The sequence below is a fragment of the Nicotiana sylvestris genome, chromosome 5, assembly GCF_000393655.2.
Source record: "Nicotiana sylvestris chromosome 5, ASM39365v2, whole genome shotgun sequence".
NCBI classification, from domain to species: Eukaryota; Viridiplantae; Streptophyta; class Magnoliopsida; order Solanales; family Solanaceae; genus Nicotiana; species Nicotiana sylvestris.
The window spans coordinates 90,884,876-90,905,513 of NC_091061.1; the positions used below are offsets into that span (position 1 = coordinate 90,884,876).

The 20,638-nt window shown below is 40.5% G+C and overlaps 2 protein-coding genes across 2 annotated transcripts; both read right to left on the minus strand.

The window, feature by feature from the left end:
- Window positions 1-5,834: 5,834 nt before the first annotated feature.
- LOC138868963 (uncharacterized) lies at window positions 5,835-7,464 on the minus strand. Its single transcript, XM_070146544.1, has 2 exons — window positions 6,802-7,464; window positions 5,835-6,230 (listed from the first exon to the last, which is right to left on the minus strand). The coding sequence occupies exons 1-2, from the start codon at window positions 7,462-7,464 to the stop codon at window positions 5,835-5,837; spliced, it is 1,059 nt and encodes a 352-aa protein (XP_070002645.1).
- Window positions 7,465-7,586: 122 nt separating this feature from the next.
- Window positions 7,587-8,351, minus strand: LOC138868964 (uncharacterized). The gene has a single exon (XM_070146545.1). The coding sequence runs from the start codon at window positions 8,349-8,351 to the stop codon at window positions 7,587-7,589; it is 765 nt and encodes a 254-aa protein (XP_070002646.1).
- Between the last annotated feature and the right edge of the window lie 12,287 nt (window positions 8,352-20,638).

Below are 20,638 nucleotides of genomic sequence, written 5' to 3' on the forward strand. Positions count from 1 at the left end.
AATCCTACATCAAGCATGAAAACTTTGAAGCCCACTTATATTCCTTTGGGGTAAATTTATGCTAGATTTTGCTACTCATAATTGTTTTGAATTTTAAACTGGGTCCCATTTTCCAGGAGGGTCCTAAGAATTTATAATCAAACATGTCTGGTGCTTGTTTTCCCTTACGGAGGGTTTTTCCAAAACAAACGAAATTTCCTGCCCCTATTTCAATCAAAGAAAAATCTTGTCAGTTTAAAATGTGGTGGTTAGTTTGTGGCATTCTTGCTGAAGGTGACCTCTCCGCTGCCGTGCTTTGTTTTGATTGGCTTCTTCGGACTGGCCAAAACCCGTTTGACTTTCTGACTGGCTTTCACCTACATGACCTTGGATAACCCCATTGTTCTATACCCAACTGTTGTGTTACATCTCTGACCCATCTATCTGCACCTCCGCATCTCCCACGAAATTATTAAACTATTTCACCGATGGAACTTTTGCTGACCCTTTATATCCCATTTCACATTATACTATCTCTAACAATGCTTTGGCCGCGCTGTGCTTTTGTGCAATTTTGGAAGTTGGTAGAGAGCTTTGAAATCCTTTCTTATTCGCTTAAACAGAACTGACATTGGAAACATCTTAGAGAAATAAACCCAGAAAAAATGAAATGCAATGACTTTGAGAGTTAGGGATGAGAAAAATCCAAAACTAGAAGACTGTCTGAAAGGAAAAAGAAAAGAAACTTATCTGAGTGGAGCAGCCGGCACCAATGATCATGACATACATTTCAGATTAATCGGCCCAGTCTGTCCAACCAATCAACTTTCAGTTGTCGTACTTTACGCCCCAATATCTTCAAAACCCAATTTCTTCACCAAAACATTGACCTTGTTCGGCCTGCGGTGCCTTGAAGGGTTTTCACCAACAAACCTCTCTCATTTGTTCATCTCTCAACTCACTTTCGCCTTAAGGTGTCCGTGAAGGTTTTCACCCATAAGACTCTCTCATTTTTATTTCCCTCAGCTTTCATTGCCTTACGGTGCTCGTGAGGGTTTTCACCAATAAGACTCTCTCATTTTTCATTTTCCTTGTTTGGACCGGAATGTTGCCCATGATATGAATCACCTCTATTTGCTTGACTTGGCATCTCTCGAAGACTGATCAGAAGGTCTTTCTTTGGACCGTAATGTGGGCTCTTGGATAGGGTTAGAGAGAGAAGGGGTATCAAAAGGCTCAAAACAACTCAACTGGGTTCAAAATTATAACTTTTGGAATCAAATTTCTTACAACAACCGCAACTTCTGCCACAGTTTCTTTGCTTTGGGGACTTTTGGGATTTTTATTTTGATGGGACCGAACTATGAGGCTGCCTACGTATCCTTAAAAGGAATCAGGTCGAACGTAGTTCATGTTATAGAAATTTCTTCTTCTTTCTTTCTTTCTTTTTTCCTACTCTTTTCATTCTTTTCTTTCTCTTTTTCTCTTTTTTCTTTCACTTATCTTTTGCGCTCATGTTTCTAAACTTTGCTACTGATTCCAAAAGAGGGGTATGAAAGGAACTAAATAAGGCCCAAAAAGGGGTAACAAAGGGTAAAGTGTTTAGATAGCAGAACAAAATGCCTTCGTCATTCCAATCTTCAAAACATGCCAAGTACAAACAAACACAATTTAAACCAAAGAAATCATACATAATATCTCTTGACTGCATCAGAATTGATGGCCATTTCTACACACTTACCTTCTATATCTGTTAAATACAAAGCATCATTAGACAACACTCTTGTTACGATGAACGGCCCCTGCCAATTTGGGGCGAACTTGCCTTTTGCTTCAGCCTGATGTGGAAGGATACGTTTCAATACTTGCTGACCCACTTCAAACTTCCATGGGCGCAGCTTCTTGTTATATGCTCTTGCCATTCTCTATTGATACAACTGGCCATGACATACTGTTGCCAATCTTTTCTCATCGATCAAGCTCAATTGCTCTAGGCGGGTTTTGACCCACTCAACATTATCAATTTCGGCCTCAGTGACAATTCGAAGGGAAGGATTTCAACTTCCGCGGGTATCACTGCCTCAACGCCATATACCAACAAATAAGGAGTTGCGCCTACTGAAGTGCGAACAGTAATGCGATAACCCAACAACGCAAAAGGCAACTTTTCATGCCATTGCTTGGAACCTTCCACCATTTTCCAGAGTATCTTCTTTATGTTCTTGTTGGCTACCTCGACTGCTCCATTCGCCTTGGGGCAATATGGGGTGGAATTGCGATGCGTAATCTTAAACTGTTGACATACCTCTTTCATCAAATGACTGTTGAGATTAGCACCATTATCTGTGATGATTACCTTCGGGATCCTGAATCGGCAAATGATATTTGAGTACACAAAATCGACCACCACTTTCTTGGTCACAGACTTGAAAGTTTTAGCTTCAACCCACTTGGTAAAATAATCAATGGCTACTAGAATAAACCTGTGCCCATTGGATGCTACTGGCTCAATCGATCCAATGACATCCATGCCCCAAGCAACAAAAGGCCATGGTGCAGACATTGTGTGCAATTCAAATGGCGGAGAATGAATCAAATCTCCGTGTACTTGGCATTGCTGACATTTACGCACAAAACTAATACAATCTCGCTCCATGGTGAGCCAATAATAACCTGCTCGGAGAATCTTCTTTGCCAGAACGTACCCACTCATGTGCGGTCCACAGACTCCAAAATGTATTTCGGTCATGATAGTTGTGGCATGTCTAGCATCTATGCATCTTAACAATCCAAGACCTAGAGTTCTTTTGTACAAAACTCCTCCATTGAAGAAAAATCCACTTGCCAAACGACAAATTGTTCTCTTTTGATCACCTGTGGCTTGTACCGGATATACTCTCATTCTGATATATTCCCTGATGTCGTGGAACCACGGCTCACCATCAAGTTCTTCTTCCACCATGTTACAGTAAGCATGCTGATCATGGACCTGAATATGCAAAGGGTCAACATAAGCCTTATCTGGGTGATGTAACACTGACGCCAGAGTAGCCAAAGCATTGGCAACCTCATTATGGATCCTTGGAATATTCCTGAACTTTACTAATCGAAACCGCTGACAAAGATCATGCAAACATTGTCGATATGGTATGAGTTTCAAATCCCGTGTTTCCCATTCTCCCTGAATTTGGTGCACCAGAAGGTCCGAGTCTCCCAAGACCAAGACTTCCATGTTGGCAGCTAACCTCAAACCCAAAATGCATGCCTCGTACTCAGCCATGCTGTTAGTACAATAGAAACGAAGCTGAGCCGTAACAGGGTAGTGATGCCTTGTTTCAGAAATAAGTACAGCTCATATCCCAATGCCTTTCATGTTAGCAGCTCCATCAAAGAAAAGTTTCCAAACTGGCTCTTCAACTTGTTCCAACTCATCAATGTGCATTACCTCTTCATTAGGGAAGTAAGTCTTCAAAGGCTCATATTCTTCATCCACTAGATTCTCGGCCAAATGGTCGGCCAATGCCTGGGCTTTCATCGCAGTCTGAGTCACATAGACGATGTCAAATTCTGTTAGCAAGATCTGCCACTTTGCGAGCCTCCCTGTAGGCATAGGCTTCTGAAAGATATACTTTAGCGGATCTAAATGAGAGATGAGGCAAGTAGTGTAAGATGACAAATAATGCTTCAACTTCTGTGCTACCCAAGTTAGGGCGCAACATGTCCTTTCCAGGTGAGTGTACTTAACCTCATAAGATGTGAACTTCTTGCTGAGATAATAGATGGCATGCTCCTTCCTGCCGGTGATGTCATGCTGACCCAACACACAACCAAATGAATTGTCTAGGACCGCCAAATACAAAATCAAAGGTCTCCCCGGTTCTGGTGGCACCAACACATGTGGGTTTGACAAGTACCCATTTATCTTATCAAATGCTTCTTGACACTCATTTGTTCACTTGACCGCAACATCCTTCATCAGCAGTTTGAAGATAGGCTCACAAGTTGTCGTAAGCTGAGCAATAAACCTGTTGATGTAGTTCAACCTCCCTAATAAACTCATCACCTCAGTCTTGTTCCTTGGGGGTGGCAATTCTTGGATATCTTTGATATTTGACGGGTCCAATTCAATACCTCGACGACTGACTATGAATCCCAACAGTTTTCCAGACGGTACCCCAAATGCGCACTTGGCAGGATTGAGCTTAAGATTGTACCTGCGAAGCCTTTGGAAGAACTTTCTCAAATCTCTGACATGGTCAGACTGCTTTCTAGACTTTATGATTACATCATCCACATAAACCTTGATCTACTTGTGTATCATGTCATGGAATATGGTCGTCATTGCCCTCATGTAAGTTCCCCCAACATTTTTCAAACCAAAAGGCATGACTCGGTAGTAGTATGTTCCCCATGGCGTGATGAATGCCAATTTTTCTGCATCCTCCTCATCCATTAGGATCTGATGATAGCCCGCATAGCAATTCACAAAAGACCCAATCTCATGTTTGGCACAATTATCAATCAGAATGTGGATGTTTGGCAGTGGGAAGTTGTCTTTTGGACTTGCCTTGTTGAGATCACGGTAATCAATACACACTCTAGTCTTACCATCCTTCTTTGGCACAAGCACAACATTGGCTAACCAAGTGGGATACCGCGTGACTCGAATGACTTTTGCATCGAATTGCTTTGTGACCTCTTCTTTGATCTTCACACTCATGTCGGTTTTAAACTTCCTTAACTTCTATTTGACAGGAGGAAATACCTGGTCAGTGGGCAATTTGTGAACCACCAAGTTAGTGCTTAGACCCCGCATGTCGTCATATGACCATGCAAAAATATCTCTGTACTCAAACAATGCTTTAATCATCTCTTTCCTGAGTTGTGGTTCAAGATGGACACTTATCTTAGTTTTTCTGATGTTATCTGGGTACCCTAAATTGATTGCTTCGGTATCACTCAGGTTGGGCTTGGGTTTTTCTTCAAAATGGCTTAATTCTTTATTAATCTCTTCAAAGGCCTCATCCTCATCGTATTCTGATTCATCATTACACTCTATTTCTTGAATTATCATTTCAGAATTAGATTGGCTTTTAAGACTGGGGCGAATATTCCTCATGCATGTCATGTCATTGAAACCAGCATGAAAGAACTGTACAAGGAAGAAAAGAAAAACAAAAATAAAACTATCAGGAATGATGAAAAAAAGGGAAATTGCATTTCATTGAAATCAAAAGATAACAAGGTTTATACACCCAAACAGACGAAACATAGAATCTGAATTACAACCCTGGAATAATCCAGATAAACTGAAAGATAATCAAAGCAAACTACCAAAACTCCTTCCGGGTAGGGAGTGGAGTAGCTTCCCAATTGTTGATCTTTGCACTAGGCCCGACAAATTGAAGATCCTCCTTACTGGAACCTTCTCCAACTTCCACCATGTTTACATCGTCGAACAACCTTTCGAACCTTTCAATCAACTCTTTATTAAGACCAACCACAGAACTGGGAACTGTTGTTAATAGGCGCTTCTTGGTGCCAGGTTTGACAAACGATCTGGAGAGACGTGGGACCGGCTTTGGGAGGACCCATGCCCTCTGTTTCAATTTTCTGGCTCTTTTCACGTCTGCGGCTGTGGGCTTTAATCCCAAACCAAATGTATCCAAGTTTTTGGGGAGAGACACCGGCTGTACTATACCTTGCAGAGATGCACCCAAACCCTTACCAGGTACAAAACCATTTTTCAACATTTCAAAAGCCACCATGATTGATGCGACGGTTACCCTTGGCATTGGAACGCATTTCCCTTATGGAATTTTCTCGATTGATACTATGTCAAAAACCTGATAGACCTAAGGTGCCTTGTCGTCTTCAACCTCAATGAACAGAACAATGGCATCACTGGGAACACACAAATTATCTTCGCCCTGCACAATAATTTCCTGTCTATCCCATTCAAACTTGACCATTTGATGCAGAGTAGACGGGACTGCTTTGGCAACATGAATCCAGGGTCGACCTAACAGCAGATTGTAAGAGACAGCCACATCCAGCACCTGGAATTCCATGGTGAATTCAACTGGTCCTATTGTCAGCTCAAGGACTATATCACCGACTGAATCTTTCCCTCCACCGTCAAATCCCTGCACGCAGATATTGTTCTTGTAAATCCTTTCATCATCCACTTTCAACTTGTTCAGAGTGGAGAGAGGGCAAATATTTGCACTGCAAGCATTGTCGACTAATACCTGGGTAACCATGGAATCTTTGCATTTCACTGTAAGATAGAGGGCTCTATTGTGCTCAGTACCCTCCACGGGCAACTCATCATCAGCAAAAAATGACTTTGTTTACCTCAAATATCTTGTTGGCTATCTTTTCCAAATGGTTTAATGAGATTTTGTCAGGAACGTGGGCCTTGTTCAGGATTTTCATCAAGGCCCATTAATGCTCGTCTGAATGGATTAACAATGACAACAGTGAAATCTGAGTAGGTGTCTTCCTCAACTGCTCCACAATGGAATAGTCTTGCACCTTCATCTTTCTCAAAAACTCTTCTGCCTCTTCTTCGGTCACAACTTTCTTCACTAGCACTGGGTTATCTTCGGAGGTTTTAGCTTTTCTTAACTCCTCAGGGGAAAAACATCTCCCCGACCGAGTCAATCCATGGGTCTCGTAGACTTCTTCTTTAAATTCTTTTCCTTTGTAAATCACTGTCACCCATTCATAATTCCACGGGATAGCCTTGTTGTTGACTATTGGTAACTAGGTTACATGCTTGATAATGACCAGATATGTGCGGGCACCCTCCACAATTACGACATGCTTGTTCGCCACTCCTGGCACAACCACTTTTGCCCTTTCCTGTTTCGCTACAACATCACTTGAGAACCACCCCTTCTTGACTACCGCGGATGGTTCACTGTTCGTCCAGCTCAATTTGATCACTGATCTCTCACTTGTTGATTTTTCAACCGGCTTGACCTCGCTGGACCGAATCATCATGACGGTCTGTGAAGGTTTCTTGGGCTCCCCTCCCTTATGCACTATCTCAATCATATTTGTCTCCTGATAGGCTGGCAACGGGTTCTCGTTGATGTTGGCCGCCTCCAGAGCTTGGACTTTGATCCGATTTGTATCAATGAGCTCTTGGATAGCATTTTTCAATTGCCAGCATTTCTCCGTATCGTTCCCCGGAGCACTAGAACAATATTCACAACTTACAGAATAATCAAGATTTCTCGAGAGAGGATTTGGCAATTTTGACTCGATCAGCCTCAGCATATCCAATTGTCTCAGCCTGTGGAACAAACTAGTATAGGACTCTCCCAATGGAGTGAAGGTTTTCTTCTTCTGCAACCTCTCATTCTTAAATGCTTGATTGGGCCAGAAAGCTGGTCTAGTAGGGTTTTGGTAGGCTCGTGGGGGTGGGTAGGCATTTTGTGGAGCTGGGTAGATATTTGTGAGGCCGACGCATGCCATTATGTGTGGGCAGGGGGTTGGCTGTATGTTTGGGTATGGTGGACAGAAAAATGAGGGTCTGGTGGTGGGTAGTAGTGTTGGGGTGGATTATACGGGGTGTGGCGGTAGGTTTGATGGTGGGGTCAAAGCTGATTATAGTGGTGAGGTGAGCCCTTGGGTCCGAACCAAGCTCCTGAATCAATCGTTGCTACACCCTCTTTCTTCTTCTTTCCAATTACTCCCCCGGTTCCACTTTGAATGACCTGGGTGGTTGCCTTAATAGCCGAATAGCTCATGATTTTGTTTAACTTGAGCCCTTCTTCTACCATACCGCCCATCTTTACTACTTCATTGAAGAACTTGCCTATAGTTGATACTAGATGACCGTAATAAGCAGGTTCTAAGGCCTGCAGAAAATAATCCACCAATTCACTTTCTTTCATTGGAGGGTCAACCCTTGCTGCTTGTTCTCTCCACCGAAAATCATACTTCCTGAAATTCTCATTGTGCTTTTTGTCAATCTTTGTCAAGGATAGACGATCCAGAATTATCTCGAGATTGTACTGGAAGTGACAAGCGAATGCTTGGGCTAGATCATCCCATGCATACCATCTTCCGTGATCCTGCCGAGTGTACCACTCCAGCGCCGAACCACTTAGACTCTCACTGAAATATGCCATTAGTAACTCGTCTTTCCTGCCAGCTCCCCTCATTTTACTATAAAAACCTCTCAAGTGCGCCACTGGATTACCATGCCCATCATACAAATCAAACTTGGGCATCTTAAACCCTGCCAACAATTGAACATCTGGAAATAGACATAGATCTTTGTAAGCCACGCTTACCTGACCTCCCAACCCCTGCATGTCTCTGAATAACTGTTCCAGGCTTTTAACTTTCCTGAACATCTCCTCCTGTTTGGGGATTTTTAGATGGTTTCTTAGTTTCCACAGGGAGATCAAAAGGAGGAGTGTAGGAATAGGGTTCTGGAGCTTTGAAAGTGGGCTCCGGGGGGTAATATTGGTTATCATGGGCTTGGAATAAGGGCTCGCTGAAGAATCTGTAGAGTGTAGCGGGTGGGGGTGCCACGAAGACAGGAGTGGCTGGTGGAGGAGGGTATGGAACTGGTTTGGATGGTGGAGCTTGGGGTGTTTGGGAGGTGGTGCTCTCGTAGTGGTGGTAAATGGGAAAGCTCGGGGATGAAACGGTAGCAGGAGGTTCCTAAGACTGAGCCAATGGAGGGACGAAGGCAGGGTTGACGGGATAAAGTGGTGGTGGGTGCCTTTTACCCATGCTTGATATATCTCGGCCATCTATTGTTTCAACTTATACATCTCTTCTTTCAAATTGACATCTGACTCTTCCCCCTCCCTCGAAGGATCGATAACACTTGCATCAAGTTCTTGGTTAGCCATGATCGACTTGTTTTTGGACCGGGTGTTATATGGGTGAGTTGCCAGAATGTCAAACAAACTAATCACCTGCCTGTACTTGATGACAACAACAAACTTGTTAGCGATAAGGGTTTAACAGATAGGCAACCGCACATTTGAGGGATGTAATGCACCTAAATAGTTAACCCTTTCTATTATGCATTTGATCGGCTGCTTGCGTCATCCCGGCTTTCCTTAATTTCCATTTGGCAACTTTTCTTTTTCCACTCTTGCCTTTCTTTGCTTGATTTCTCGTTGTTCTTTATTCTCTCATTTCTCTTTCTTGTTTTGCCATTGTTTCCTTCTCACAGTTTCTTATTTTCTTTCTCTTGTTTTTCCTCTCTCTTTCCTTTTTTTTTTCTTTTCTCTCTCTTTTTCTTCTTAGTTATGATCGAATTCTATGGAGATTGCCTACGTATATGACCCCGCATCAATCAGATCTTTGCGTAGTTCTGGGGGATAAGTGTGAAAATAAATAATAAAAATATTTTGGGATTTTCAAATTTTTTTCATAAAATGAACGTTTTGATTACCACGACTCAAAAACTTCCAGACTCGAAGAAGAAACTAACAGACTCCAATGGAAAGATGAAAATACAGACTCGATAATAGACTAACAGACTCCAAGATGAAAATACAGACTAACAGACTCCAATGAAAATCATGAGTACATCAATGCCTCAACTGCTCCTGGAGCCCGCGGGACATCATTCGGTCTCGCCACAGGCCTACGCGCCAAATCTCCTTGGAGATGGTAGATATCTTCCATTATCTGGCGGACAAAGGTCATCACAGTGGCGAATAACATGGATCTAGTCATGTCATCACACTTACTGCATTTCATTGTGATGTAGTCGGCAATCCTTCTGACCCTTTCTCTTATGACGCCCTTTTCTTGCAACAAACGCCCGATCTGTTGGGCCCTAGCTTCCAAAGTTTGTTCAGCTATATGATTCTGTTCTTGAAGTTGTTGCAGATCTCTTTCTAACTGTGCCATCGCTGCATAACAGTGTTCTCTTTCTGCCTTAAAGTCTTTTGCTTGCTTGATCATTTTGTTCTCAAAGATGGTGACCCTTTTCTTCAACCCCACAACCTCATTGTCATATTTTTCTTTTAACTATTTAACCAAGCGCTCTCGTTCTTCCGCATTCTTAGTCAATTTTGTTCGAGCCCTTGTTAATTCACCCTCCACCTTGTTCTAGTATAAACCATACTCACTTACCTTCTACCTAAGGTTGTTTATAAGCTTTTCATCTTTTGCACTTCTGGCGGGATTTCCAGTTGCTATTTTCATTTCCCGAATCTGGGCTTGAAGGGCTTCATGTTCCTTGGCTAGCTTTTTCTTCTCACCCTCATCTGTGGCGGCTTGCAAACCATTCTCGAATTGAAGGTCCTTGACTTGCTTCTCCAGCTTGCTTATGGTATCCCTATATTCATTTTATTTGGCCAACTAATCCCATTGCGCTTGTGACGCCTCGACAAATTCTTGAAGATGAGGTCTTTTGGTCGGCCTTCCAAACTCAATTTCCCTTTTATACCAAGCAAGGTACCCTGGTGAAACTTCACCTTTTAATAGATCGCGCACACAAGTATTTGCCGTCAGGTACTAACACTCGCTCCAAATCTGGCGGACTGCTGCTTCATAAAACTGACCATCAGGACCAATCTCGACTACCTGAGCACTAAGGTCTTCATCTTTTGGAACTATTTGACATCTCCCCAACTGTCTCAAAACCCGGTATGGGGCATAAGGCTGGATACTTCTGAGACCCATCTGGAGGAAGTGAGGTCTGGTAGCTGGCATGTATACGATTTCATCTATAGGAAGCCACCCGAACGTCCATTCTATTTGGTCTGTAGTGATGGAACAGAGATGTGATATCCATTCTGCGACCCCTTCTGACAGGATAAACCTGTCGACCCTTGTATAAAATTCCTCTATGCAGTTTTTCTCTATTGACCCATAGATCATGTATTGAGGACGATGACATAGATGTTCAATCATCCACATCTATAGCAACAAGTTGCACCCTTCAAAAACGTCTCCTCCGGCTTTGCAGGCTGTGAGAGCGCGGAAGATTTCGGACACTATCATGGGTGCGAGGGTGCTTTTGGCCAGAGTAAGCAAAGTGCTGACGACCCCAGCTATCCGTATATCGATATTTCCATCTTTCCTAGGAAACACCAGAAGACCCAAGAATACCACCATAAAAGCAAAGCACCTGTGTTTTTCCCATTTGAGGCGATTCCCTTTGCTACAAATTTTGCTTTCTGGATTATTAAACCCTCCTATATGTCTGTATCGCTGGTATACAAACTGCGGAGTGGAAAAACCAGCTGTCAAATCTGGGTTGTGGACCCCCTACTTATCTTTAAGGAATCTAGGAACCTGTGCATATCGACGACTCTTGGAGCAATCAGATATTTGTGTCTCATAGGAACCTCAGTGCTCCCAATATATCCGGTTATTTCTTTCAAAGTTGGGGTGAATTCAAAATCTGAGAAATGAAACACGTTGTGGGCCGGGTCCCAGAATGTAACCAACGCCTTTATGATGTCTCCTCTAGGCCTGATCTTCAACAACCCGGTGAGACCTCCTAAGTATAGATTGACCTTATCTTGCCCTGATTTACCCAGATCTTCCCACCACATACACAGCTCCAAAGGGATCTTGTTCATGACTGTTATTGGAAAATTTTGACTCGTACTCATTCTGTACATTTATTAGGGTGATTAAGCAAAATCATGACTCATTTGACTCAAGAAAAGTTAATATTTTTTCAAATTGTCATTTCAAAAATAAAACTCGGCTTTGCAAATTTCAGCATTTCCGGGGAGAAGATTTTAAGGTTGTACTTGCTTACCGGCCAAAAATTCGAAAAAGAGACCAAAGGTGGTTGTTCTTGCTAAAACAGCCTTCCAGCATCCTTTTGGGGACATTCGGCTATTTTAGACAAAAATGGCATCACCCTGCTTATTTAAAATAAAATAAATTTTTTGTTCTTTTTGGGCTATTTTTGCAAAAGGGAAGTTGGACCCGATGGGAGTTGCCTACGTATCTCACATCTGGTAAAAATCAAACTGGCATAGTTCGGACAATTTTGACAAAACAAAAACCAACTATTTTAAAAAAAAACCCTTTTTTTTTGAAATTTCTGCAGAGTTTCGGTATATTTTGGACATTGGTTTTTCAAAAACAGACAGCTATCTCTCTCAGCCCTCACATTGACTTTCATTCTCTCAACTTTCCCCAATAAGTCAGTCAACATGCAAATCCAAAGCAAATGAATGCACAAGTAGCAAGTAAGATGTATTAGGATAGTCTTTTCATTTCGGGTACACCTGTCCTAGACAGACCCAACCCCTGTGTTGAGTTTCCAAAGTCAAATGCACATGATGCAAACAAACGTTCCTACTAGGGATCCGGCATGAGGCTGAATTATTCAAGGTTCAAAACCTGGGTATTTATTCTAGACTTGTGTACCCGAGCGGACAACTCGAGCCGAGGAGGGGGCTACATACCGGGAACCAAAAGGCCATCCGGCTTAGTAACTTGTCCGAGCCTCTTTCTTATTTCAAGGTATGACATTAACAGAATAGGGAGTCACGCCAGCGTGCACATCCATGAATATGAGAAGAGAAGGGTTTCGTAACAGTTTATATACAATTCAGATAATATCAAAGCGGTAAAAGCAACATTTAGCACATTAGGCCCAAACGTATATTAAAATCAGATAACAGATAAAGCCAAATATAACAATTCATCTAAGCTTGATTTCTAAACCCTGAACCAGAGATTCTGGGTTCGGTCCCCAGCAGAGTCGCCAGAGCTGTCACACCTCCTTTTTCCTACACCCGGAAGGGTATAAGGGAGTTTTTCCAATTTAAGTGACAATCAAATCGGGATTATTTTATTTAAAAAAATTCAGAGTCGCCACTTGGGATAATTTATGGTGTCCCAAGTCACCGGTTTCAAATCCCGAATCGAGGAAAGATTGACTCTATTTTACAGTCCGCGAACACAGAAATCCGGGTAAGGAATTCTGTTAACCCGGGAGAAGGTGTTAGGCATTCCCGGGTTCCTTGGTTCTAGCACGGTCGCTCAACTGTTATAATTGGCCTATTCTCTTATTTTAATACATGTTTTAGCATATGGTTCAATTTCAACTTTACAACCGCTTTTATTTAATTAAGGAAGATTGCAACGTCATTTAAAATACGTCTTGAACCACGTCACATAAATTCACCCGCAATCCACAACACATTTTATCTAACATTGTTGAGATTTAGATTTGGGTCACATAAATGCGCACCCGAGTTTGGGAAGGTAAATTATTAAATAGCACGCCTAAGGCAACTACGCATTTTTAAATTTGCGAGGGCCATGAAAATTTCGCTAAATGACGCGCCTCGATTTCTAAGGATTAAAATAGTAATTAAGCGAGGGTCGTGCATTTTGGGATTTTATTTACCACGGCACACCTCGATTCTAATTTTAAAAGGAAATTCAAATTAAATTTCTGAGGGCCATAGACTATGTCTTGCCTAATATAGTGCACCTCCAATCTACTTTTAAAAGTCCAATTAATTAATTAAAGGAGGCTTGTGGAACTTCTAATTATTTAATTAAAATCTTGATCATACTAATTAACTAGCGAGCATCAAATTAAAAAGGCCAATCAACTCAAAACCAAATTGTATCGGCGAATTGCCGTGAATCGAATCCATTCCAATTACCTTCAAGCTTGGGCCCAAGTGAGCCCAGTTCTTAATGAGGGAGAGGCGTTCAAATACACAACATGTAACATTGAATCAGAGACCAGACGTCTGTTATTTGGGGCCAACTTCAGGCCCAAGTTTTCAGAACCAACAATTGTGCTAACTCAATTAAAAGCAAATCGATCAAAAGCTATAGGAAAATGCAATTAAGACAGCTTCTGAATTTGGTCGTTTAAGCTCAAAGTGACCAAACTTACAATTCTGAAGTTTAAAGGACTCCCAAACCAAACAATTATTCAGCCATCATGCTTACCCAGATTCGAGTTAACTCAGCCCTATGTTCAGAACATGCAATTGACAAAAGAGATCCAATGAAATTATTCAACTTAACAAATATGAAGTTAAACATTAACCTAAAACCTAACATGATTATAAGACGTAACATGCAATTCTGAACATTATTCAACTAGTGCTTGGCATTTTTGACAACTTCGAAAGGAAATCTATACTAAACAATGTTGATTTCAACAGAGAATAAGCAAAACATCTAAAACCCAAATAATCTAATCAAATATTCTGCTGTAATAGCCATTGAAGTCCTTTTATACAAAACTCTTAACTCAGATTCATGCAAACCACTAATAACTAGAGCACGCGACTTGTCTAACATTGCAAATGAATTTAAAACTGAAACAAAAATGAGCAAAGTACAATGAGAACCAAAACTAATTATGAAATTTGAAGGGTTTTTCAGAAATGTAAAAATAGACATTTAATAAAACCGATGCTCTCTATATTTCAAACTTCAAGCAAACAAACGTGTGCTTCTCTATTTCACACGTCAAGGAGATGAATAATACTTGGAAATAAAAGGAACAAAGAAGTAAGGATTCAAAAGAAGAAAAGCAGTAGAAACCAGCTTTAAACTCAGCCATAGGACAATAGAAACCACAACAAAATCCAAACCAGACTCTAAAAACTCGGAATTTAATCCATTTTAAACCAGAATACAAAACTGTGAATTTTCAGTGATTTGAACCAGACTATTAGGACCAGAAGAACCAAAATCCGAGCAGAATTTTCAGTAGTTTTCCAGAAAATGCAAGGAATTCAAGGTTATTTCAGAATTTCTTAAAGAAAGGTAGCCATTTCAGTTTTTTGGATAATTTTCATCACTTCCTCCTTGACTTGAGCCAGAAGAAATGGTGCCTTTATAGGCAAGGTACTAGGGCTACCAAAATGCACTAGTTTTTCACCATAATCCTTTTGATATTTTCATTTTAGCTTAGGAGACCTTAGTTTAAAAAATAGTTTTCCACATTAGTCCCCACCCCCAGCTTCCTAGAAGCTTCTCACAGCAGTAACCAAAGATTCCTTAGGCCAAATTTCCCGAATTAACCCTCAAACCCCTGAAAATTACCCCTGGGCCAGGCAGAAATATGGGTCAAATTGACCCGATTCGAAATGTTGATGGGTATGTGGAAAACCCAATTCAACTCTCTATTGGGATCTTTGATTTCCAGGAACCAAATCAATATAAAGAAAAACCCAAAACACCCAAGTGTTCAAAGTCAGAACCTTAAAGACTCGAAATAAAAATGGGCCCAAAACAAGAACGAAAAATCAACCTATCCAGACTTGGAAACAGAACCCAAATAGTAATCAAACACAACCTAAATCTAACATGCGGATACAGATGGTGAAAAATGAAGAAATGAAAAATTACAAAATAAAAGAAACAGTAGAAGAAGATGAGACAAGAACACAAAATACCAAGAGGTAAAGAAAAATACCTAAGAATCTCGGACAAATAAGAAATATGGACTGATGCTTCGAAATCTTCAACTTTCAGCCCAATCCGAGATTAATCGTGTGTTCTTTATCAAAAACACACAAATAAAGACAAAATGGACCTAAAATCTTCAATGAGAACCTGAGTTGGAAATTTGGTATTTAGGGTTCATCTTTTGTTCTAGTATTCGAGAAGTTCGGGCAAGATTCGAGGCAAACAGAGTGGGGATTTGGCATGAGGGGGTCTTGGTGGTCATGAGGTGTTAATTGGGGAGTGATTGGAGGTGGCGCCGCCGGGCTCGAGGCAGTGGGGAATGGTGGCATTGTTAGGGTTCATGGTGAGTCTCTGAGAGGTGAGTTTCGTGAGAGACGAGTGAGCTAGGGGGGAGGTTTTCCGACATTTAAATACCAAAATCGAGTCAGTTCTAGATCATATGATCAACTGAGTTCAACAGTCCAGATCAACATAATTAAAACGGTGTCATTTGGACTGTTGGGGGGAAGGACCGGGTTAAGGGCGGGTTTGGGCTCAATTTGAACGAGTTTCAGGGCAAGAATGTTTGGGCCTGAGGAATTTTAAACCAAAATGGCCCAAAACCAGGCTTTTCATTCAATTTCTCTTCTTTTCCCAATTTCTTTTAAATCTTTTCTTTTTCCAAAATTAAAAATTAAATCCTAATACAAATTATCAAAACTAATTAGATTAATTGCTCCAAATAATATTTACAAACAACTAATTAATTACCAAATTTAAAGTTAAAAAGGTTAAAAATGCAAAATGAGTCATTTTCGTGATTTGTCTATTTTTGTAACACAACTAAATTATTAATTAATCTAAAAAATGTAAGATTAAATCCTAAATGTAAATGCAACATATTTTTGTATTTGTTATAATTCAAACAAAATTTAACACGCGCAGACAGATGCAAACAATAACAAAAATTCTACGAAAATTCACGAAATTGCAAACAATGGAAAAAATTATTTTATTTTGAGTTTGTGGGAGTAATTCATATAGGAAAAAAATCACGTGCTCACAACAACAACAACAACAACAAAAACAATAATAATAACCATATCAATAACAATAACATATGGAATAGTGTAAAAGAACTCACTATTTGCTCCCCTGTAAAACAAAGTTGACTTTAGAGAGAATAAAAAGTGTGGAGGGCAATAAAACTGTTGCAATAAAAATGGTATACAATGTTAAAGAATGTGGAAGGTATTACTATAAACAATTATATTTTTTAATACACCAAAAAAAATAGTGGTTAAGAGATAATCTTAGCATAACTATCTCAACATAACTAATCTCAACATTACTAATATCAACATTACTAATACATCATATTCAATACTGTTCTTATACCTCTTACCAAATGACCCCTTAAACTTTAATCACTTCAGTATTAAATTTAGACACACAAATTTGATTTGAAAATTGGGGGTTTAAAGTGGTAAGTTTATATATGGCGGGAATGTTTTGCCACCTCTTTCTGATATCACTATGATTTACTTCATAAACGAAGAGATATATGTCTCTTCCCTTTAATGCTCAAGGCACGTGTCTTGTCGTGATTGGCTCTATAGTTTGCAACGACTTTTTAGGGTTTCTGTGGATGTGTTAGTTCGACATGACGGTTCATGATGACGTTTTTTTCCTTATAAATACTGCATCATGCATCTTCTAGAATTTCTCCTACTCTCTTTCATTTCTTTCTAAGCTTTCTCTGCAACATTCCTCTTCGCGTTTCTGTTGTACTGAACAATGGCTTCACTATCTTCAAACCCTTCTTCATCGTCTAATCCTCGGCGTGCTATTATAGTGGATGAACTTCCTCCTTCTGCAACTCCGTTCAGAAGTAGGAATAGAGGTGGTAGGCTTCATAGCCTAGGTTCCATATCGAGACGGAGCACAACCTCTTCTCAAAAAATCCTTCTAAATCATCTTCTTCCTCCAAAGTTTCTTCCTCGAAAGCTAAATCCGTATCTACCCCTAGATCTTCTTCCAAAGCCAGGGATCAAAACAAACCTTTACCTGAATCATTAGTTTCAGAGATCGTTCCTCAAGAATTTTCTTTCAAATGTGACTGTGAAGCATGGAATAAAGAAGCTTCTTCCATAGCATCACTTAACCTTGCTAATCACTATCCTTCTCTTATCAACTCTGGTCCACTCCCTCTAGTAGACCGAGAATGGACTTCCAAATCACAACCCCTAGTACCGATGATCGAATAACCACTTACAGTGAGGGTTATTCATTCGCTACACATATCCTTTCACTTTAGGATTCAAGCCTCTTATTGACCTAGTGCTTATAGAGTTCTGTTGTTATTTCAACGTTTTTCTCGGGAAAATAGGACAGATAATATGGAGGGCAGTGGCTTGCCTTCGTTACTTATCGGGTTTAGTTTCTGCCCCTTTCTCTTTTCATCTCCTTTATTTGTATTTCCCAAAGCTTTTTCGCATCATTTTGTTGTGTTTTATACTCGCAGCAAGAAGCAAAAGATTCTTGGTCAGTCATGAAGATGATCGTGATGAGGTTGGTATGCTCGGTTCGTGGATGTCCCCACTCATGCCTTAGTGGGAGAGAGAATATGTCTTTCTCTGAGAAGTGAAACTTTGCACGTGAGTATTTCCCGTTGCTTCTTCACTATGCTATTTTCCCTTTAAAATACTAACTTTCTAGCTCATATTTTCTTATTTTCAGTAATCATGAAAGTTTTCGGTGAACTTCTGAATTTCATGATTGGGTAGAAAGAATGTTATCTACCACTCCTATGGAGCAGAGATCATGGAAATTTCTATCCCAAAAATTTGGGTGGAAAGTTAAAACCTACAGTATGTTACTTTACTTTACCGTGATTTTTTTCACTTTTTCCTTCTTATGTTGACATCCTTTGTACTTTTCAAGTTGCAATCTGCGGAGTCCGTCCTACTTCCGCTCCTGCAATTAGACTCGATGTCAATAATGCTCAAGAGCAGATTTTGAATGTGTCATCTTTGAAGAGGAAAAATAAATAATCACGTACCTCTGATAAAGAGAAAGAAGATGAAAACACCCGTAGAGAAGAAGCCTCGATCCAGGAGGCATGTCATCTTGGATGATGAATCCAACGCTCCTCAAAGTCAACCTTCAAACTTCGTGCCTTTCTACTTGGTTGACGAGCCTGAAGATGTCCCTTTGGAAATTTCAAAGGATGAAGATACTAATCCTACCTTAAATCCCCCTTCAAATCCTTTTGAGAGACTTTTTGCTCAAGGATTTGAGGGTGAATAAGAAGAGTTTGTCTTCGTTTATGAAAAGCCACCTCTAACGACCCTTTTTGTGAGTCTCGTTGCTCCTTTTGGTATCCCTCATGATAAAGTTGGTCCTTCCATTGGAAGAGTGATGAATCAGATTATGATTGAAGTCCCTGAGGGTATGAACTTACTAAAGAAATCCAACCGAGTTGTGGTTTGGTTGAAACCTTTAATTGGCCCTCATAAGAGGAAAAAACTTGAATCTCAATCCTCTATCACTCTGATAAATGATGTTATTCATTCTGCTCTTTGTATACATTTAAAATCGGGCTTATCAAATTTTGCTATTTAATCGAGACTAAGGGATCATATCGAGGGTCAGCCTCGTAATGGATCATGCCATAGCACGAAGAAGATGTGTCGAGTTCAAGAATCGAGGTGTCCGTCGAAATCGAGGCCAACAATAATCGAGACTAAGTATGACCGACTTCGAATGAAGTGCAATAGTGGAAAGGCGAGATATCTGTAATCGCTCGGAGATCACAACGAAAATCTCGAAACAGATCAAATCAAGAACGGTTATTTGTACCAATCATGGGATTTACTTCCGTAATTAGAATTTTACCATAACTAGGACTCCTCTGCTATATAAAGAGGGCCCTAATCATTTTGTAACCATTTCACATTCATATAGATCAAGGCAATATAATATTTCTCTCTTTCTCTGGTTTATCAACTTGTTGTTCTTTAATTGTTCTTACTTTAGTAAGCTCGAGGATTCATCAGCTCGAGGGCACTGTTCAAGCATTGGTTTGTTTTACATTCTTGTCAATTCCCATCACTTATCTTTAAGTTAATCAATTAATATTGGGTGAAATCATATATCCTTAAAACTGCGTTATAAGTTTGATTGTTACTCAATTTTTAGGGTAAACAGTGTGGCGCCCACCATGGGGCTAAGGATAATAGTAATTGCTTAATATTAACCTTTATAATACACACTGCTTTTACACTTGTTCTCGTAAGTGTTTTTAGTTTCAGGAACCAACATGTCAAACTCTCAAGCAATACCTACTCACACTGATACCGGCCTTGGTCTTCATGGCAAAAACGAACATGTAGTCGCCCCGGGAAATGGAGTGACTCCAATCAATCTTAAAGAACCACATGTCGTAGATCTGGTTGATGTAAATTCTCATGTCGTTATTCGTGGAGATTTAGGCGCCGACCCTAAAAACAGCATCCATAGAGACGCCTGGGCAGCCGAACGCACAAAATGGTGAAGAGGGCGGAATTAGCCTTTGAATGATATTCGACATGCTACAAACTCAACAGGCCGCAATAGCACAAATCCAAAATTAGAATCGAGCCCCTAGCAAAATCGAACTCGATACATCATAAGAAGTTGCTCATAGGGTCGAACCCGTACAAGAGAAATTGAACAATAATGGATCGGGAACTGATCCCGCCATCATGAAGATGCTCAAGGAGCTCACTAAACTGATCGAATCGGAAGAAAAGAAGATCGAGGCTAATGATAAAAAGGTAGAAACGTACAACTCCCGGGTTGATCAAATACCGGGGGCACCCCCAATTCTGAAGGGTTTGGATTTGAAAATTTTCGTACAGAAGCCTTTCCTACCAAGTGCGGCTCCGAAGCCCATTCCGAATAAATTCTGCATGCCAGAAATTCCCAAGTACAATGGAACCACTGATCCTAATGAGCATGTCACTTCTTATACATGCACAATAAAGGGAAATGACTTAGAAGATGATGAAATCGAATCTGTTCTTGTTGAAAAAATTTGGAGAAACTTTATCGAAGGGGCAATGATATGTTACCATAATTTGCCGCCCAATTCCATCGATTCTTTCGCCATGCTTGCTGATTCGTTCATAAAGGCACATACCGGAGCAATAAAGGTTGCGACTAGGAAGTTAGACCTCTTCAAAGTGAGACAAAAGTATAATGAAATGCTAAGGGAATTTGTATCTTGGTTTCAGAT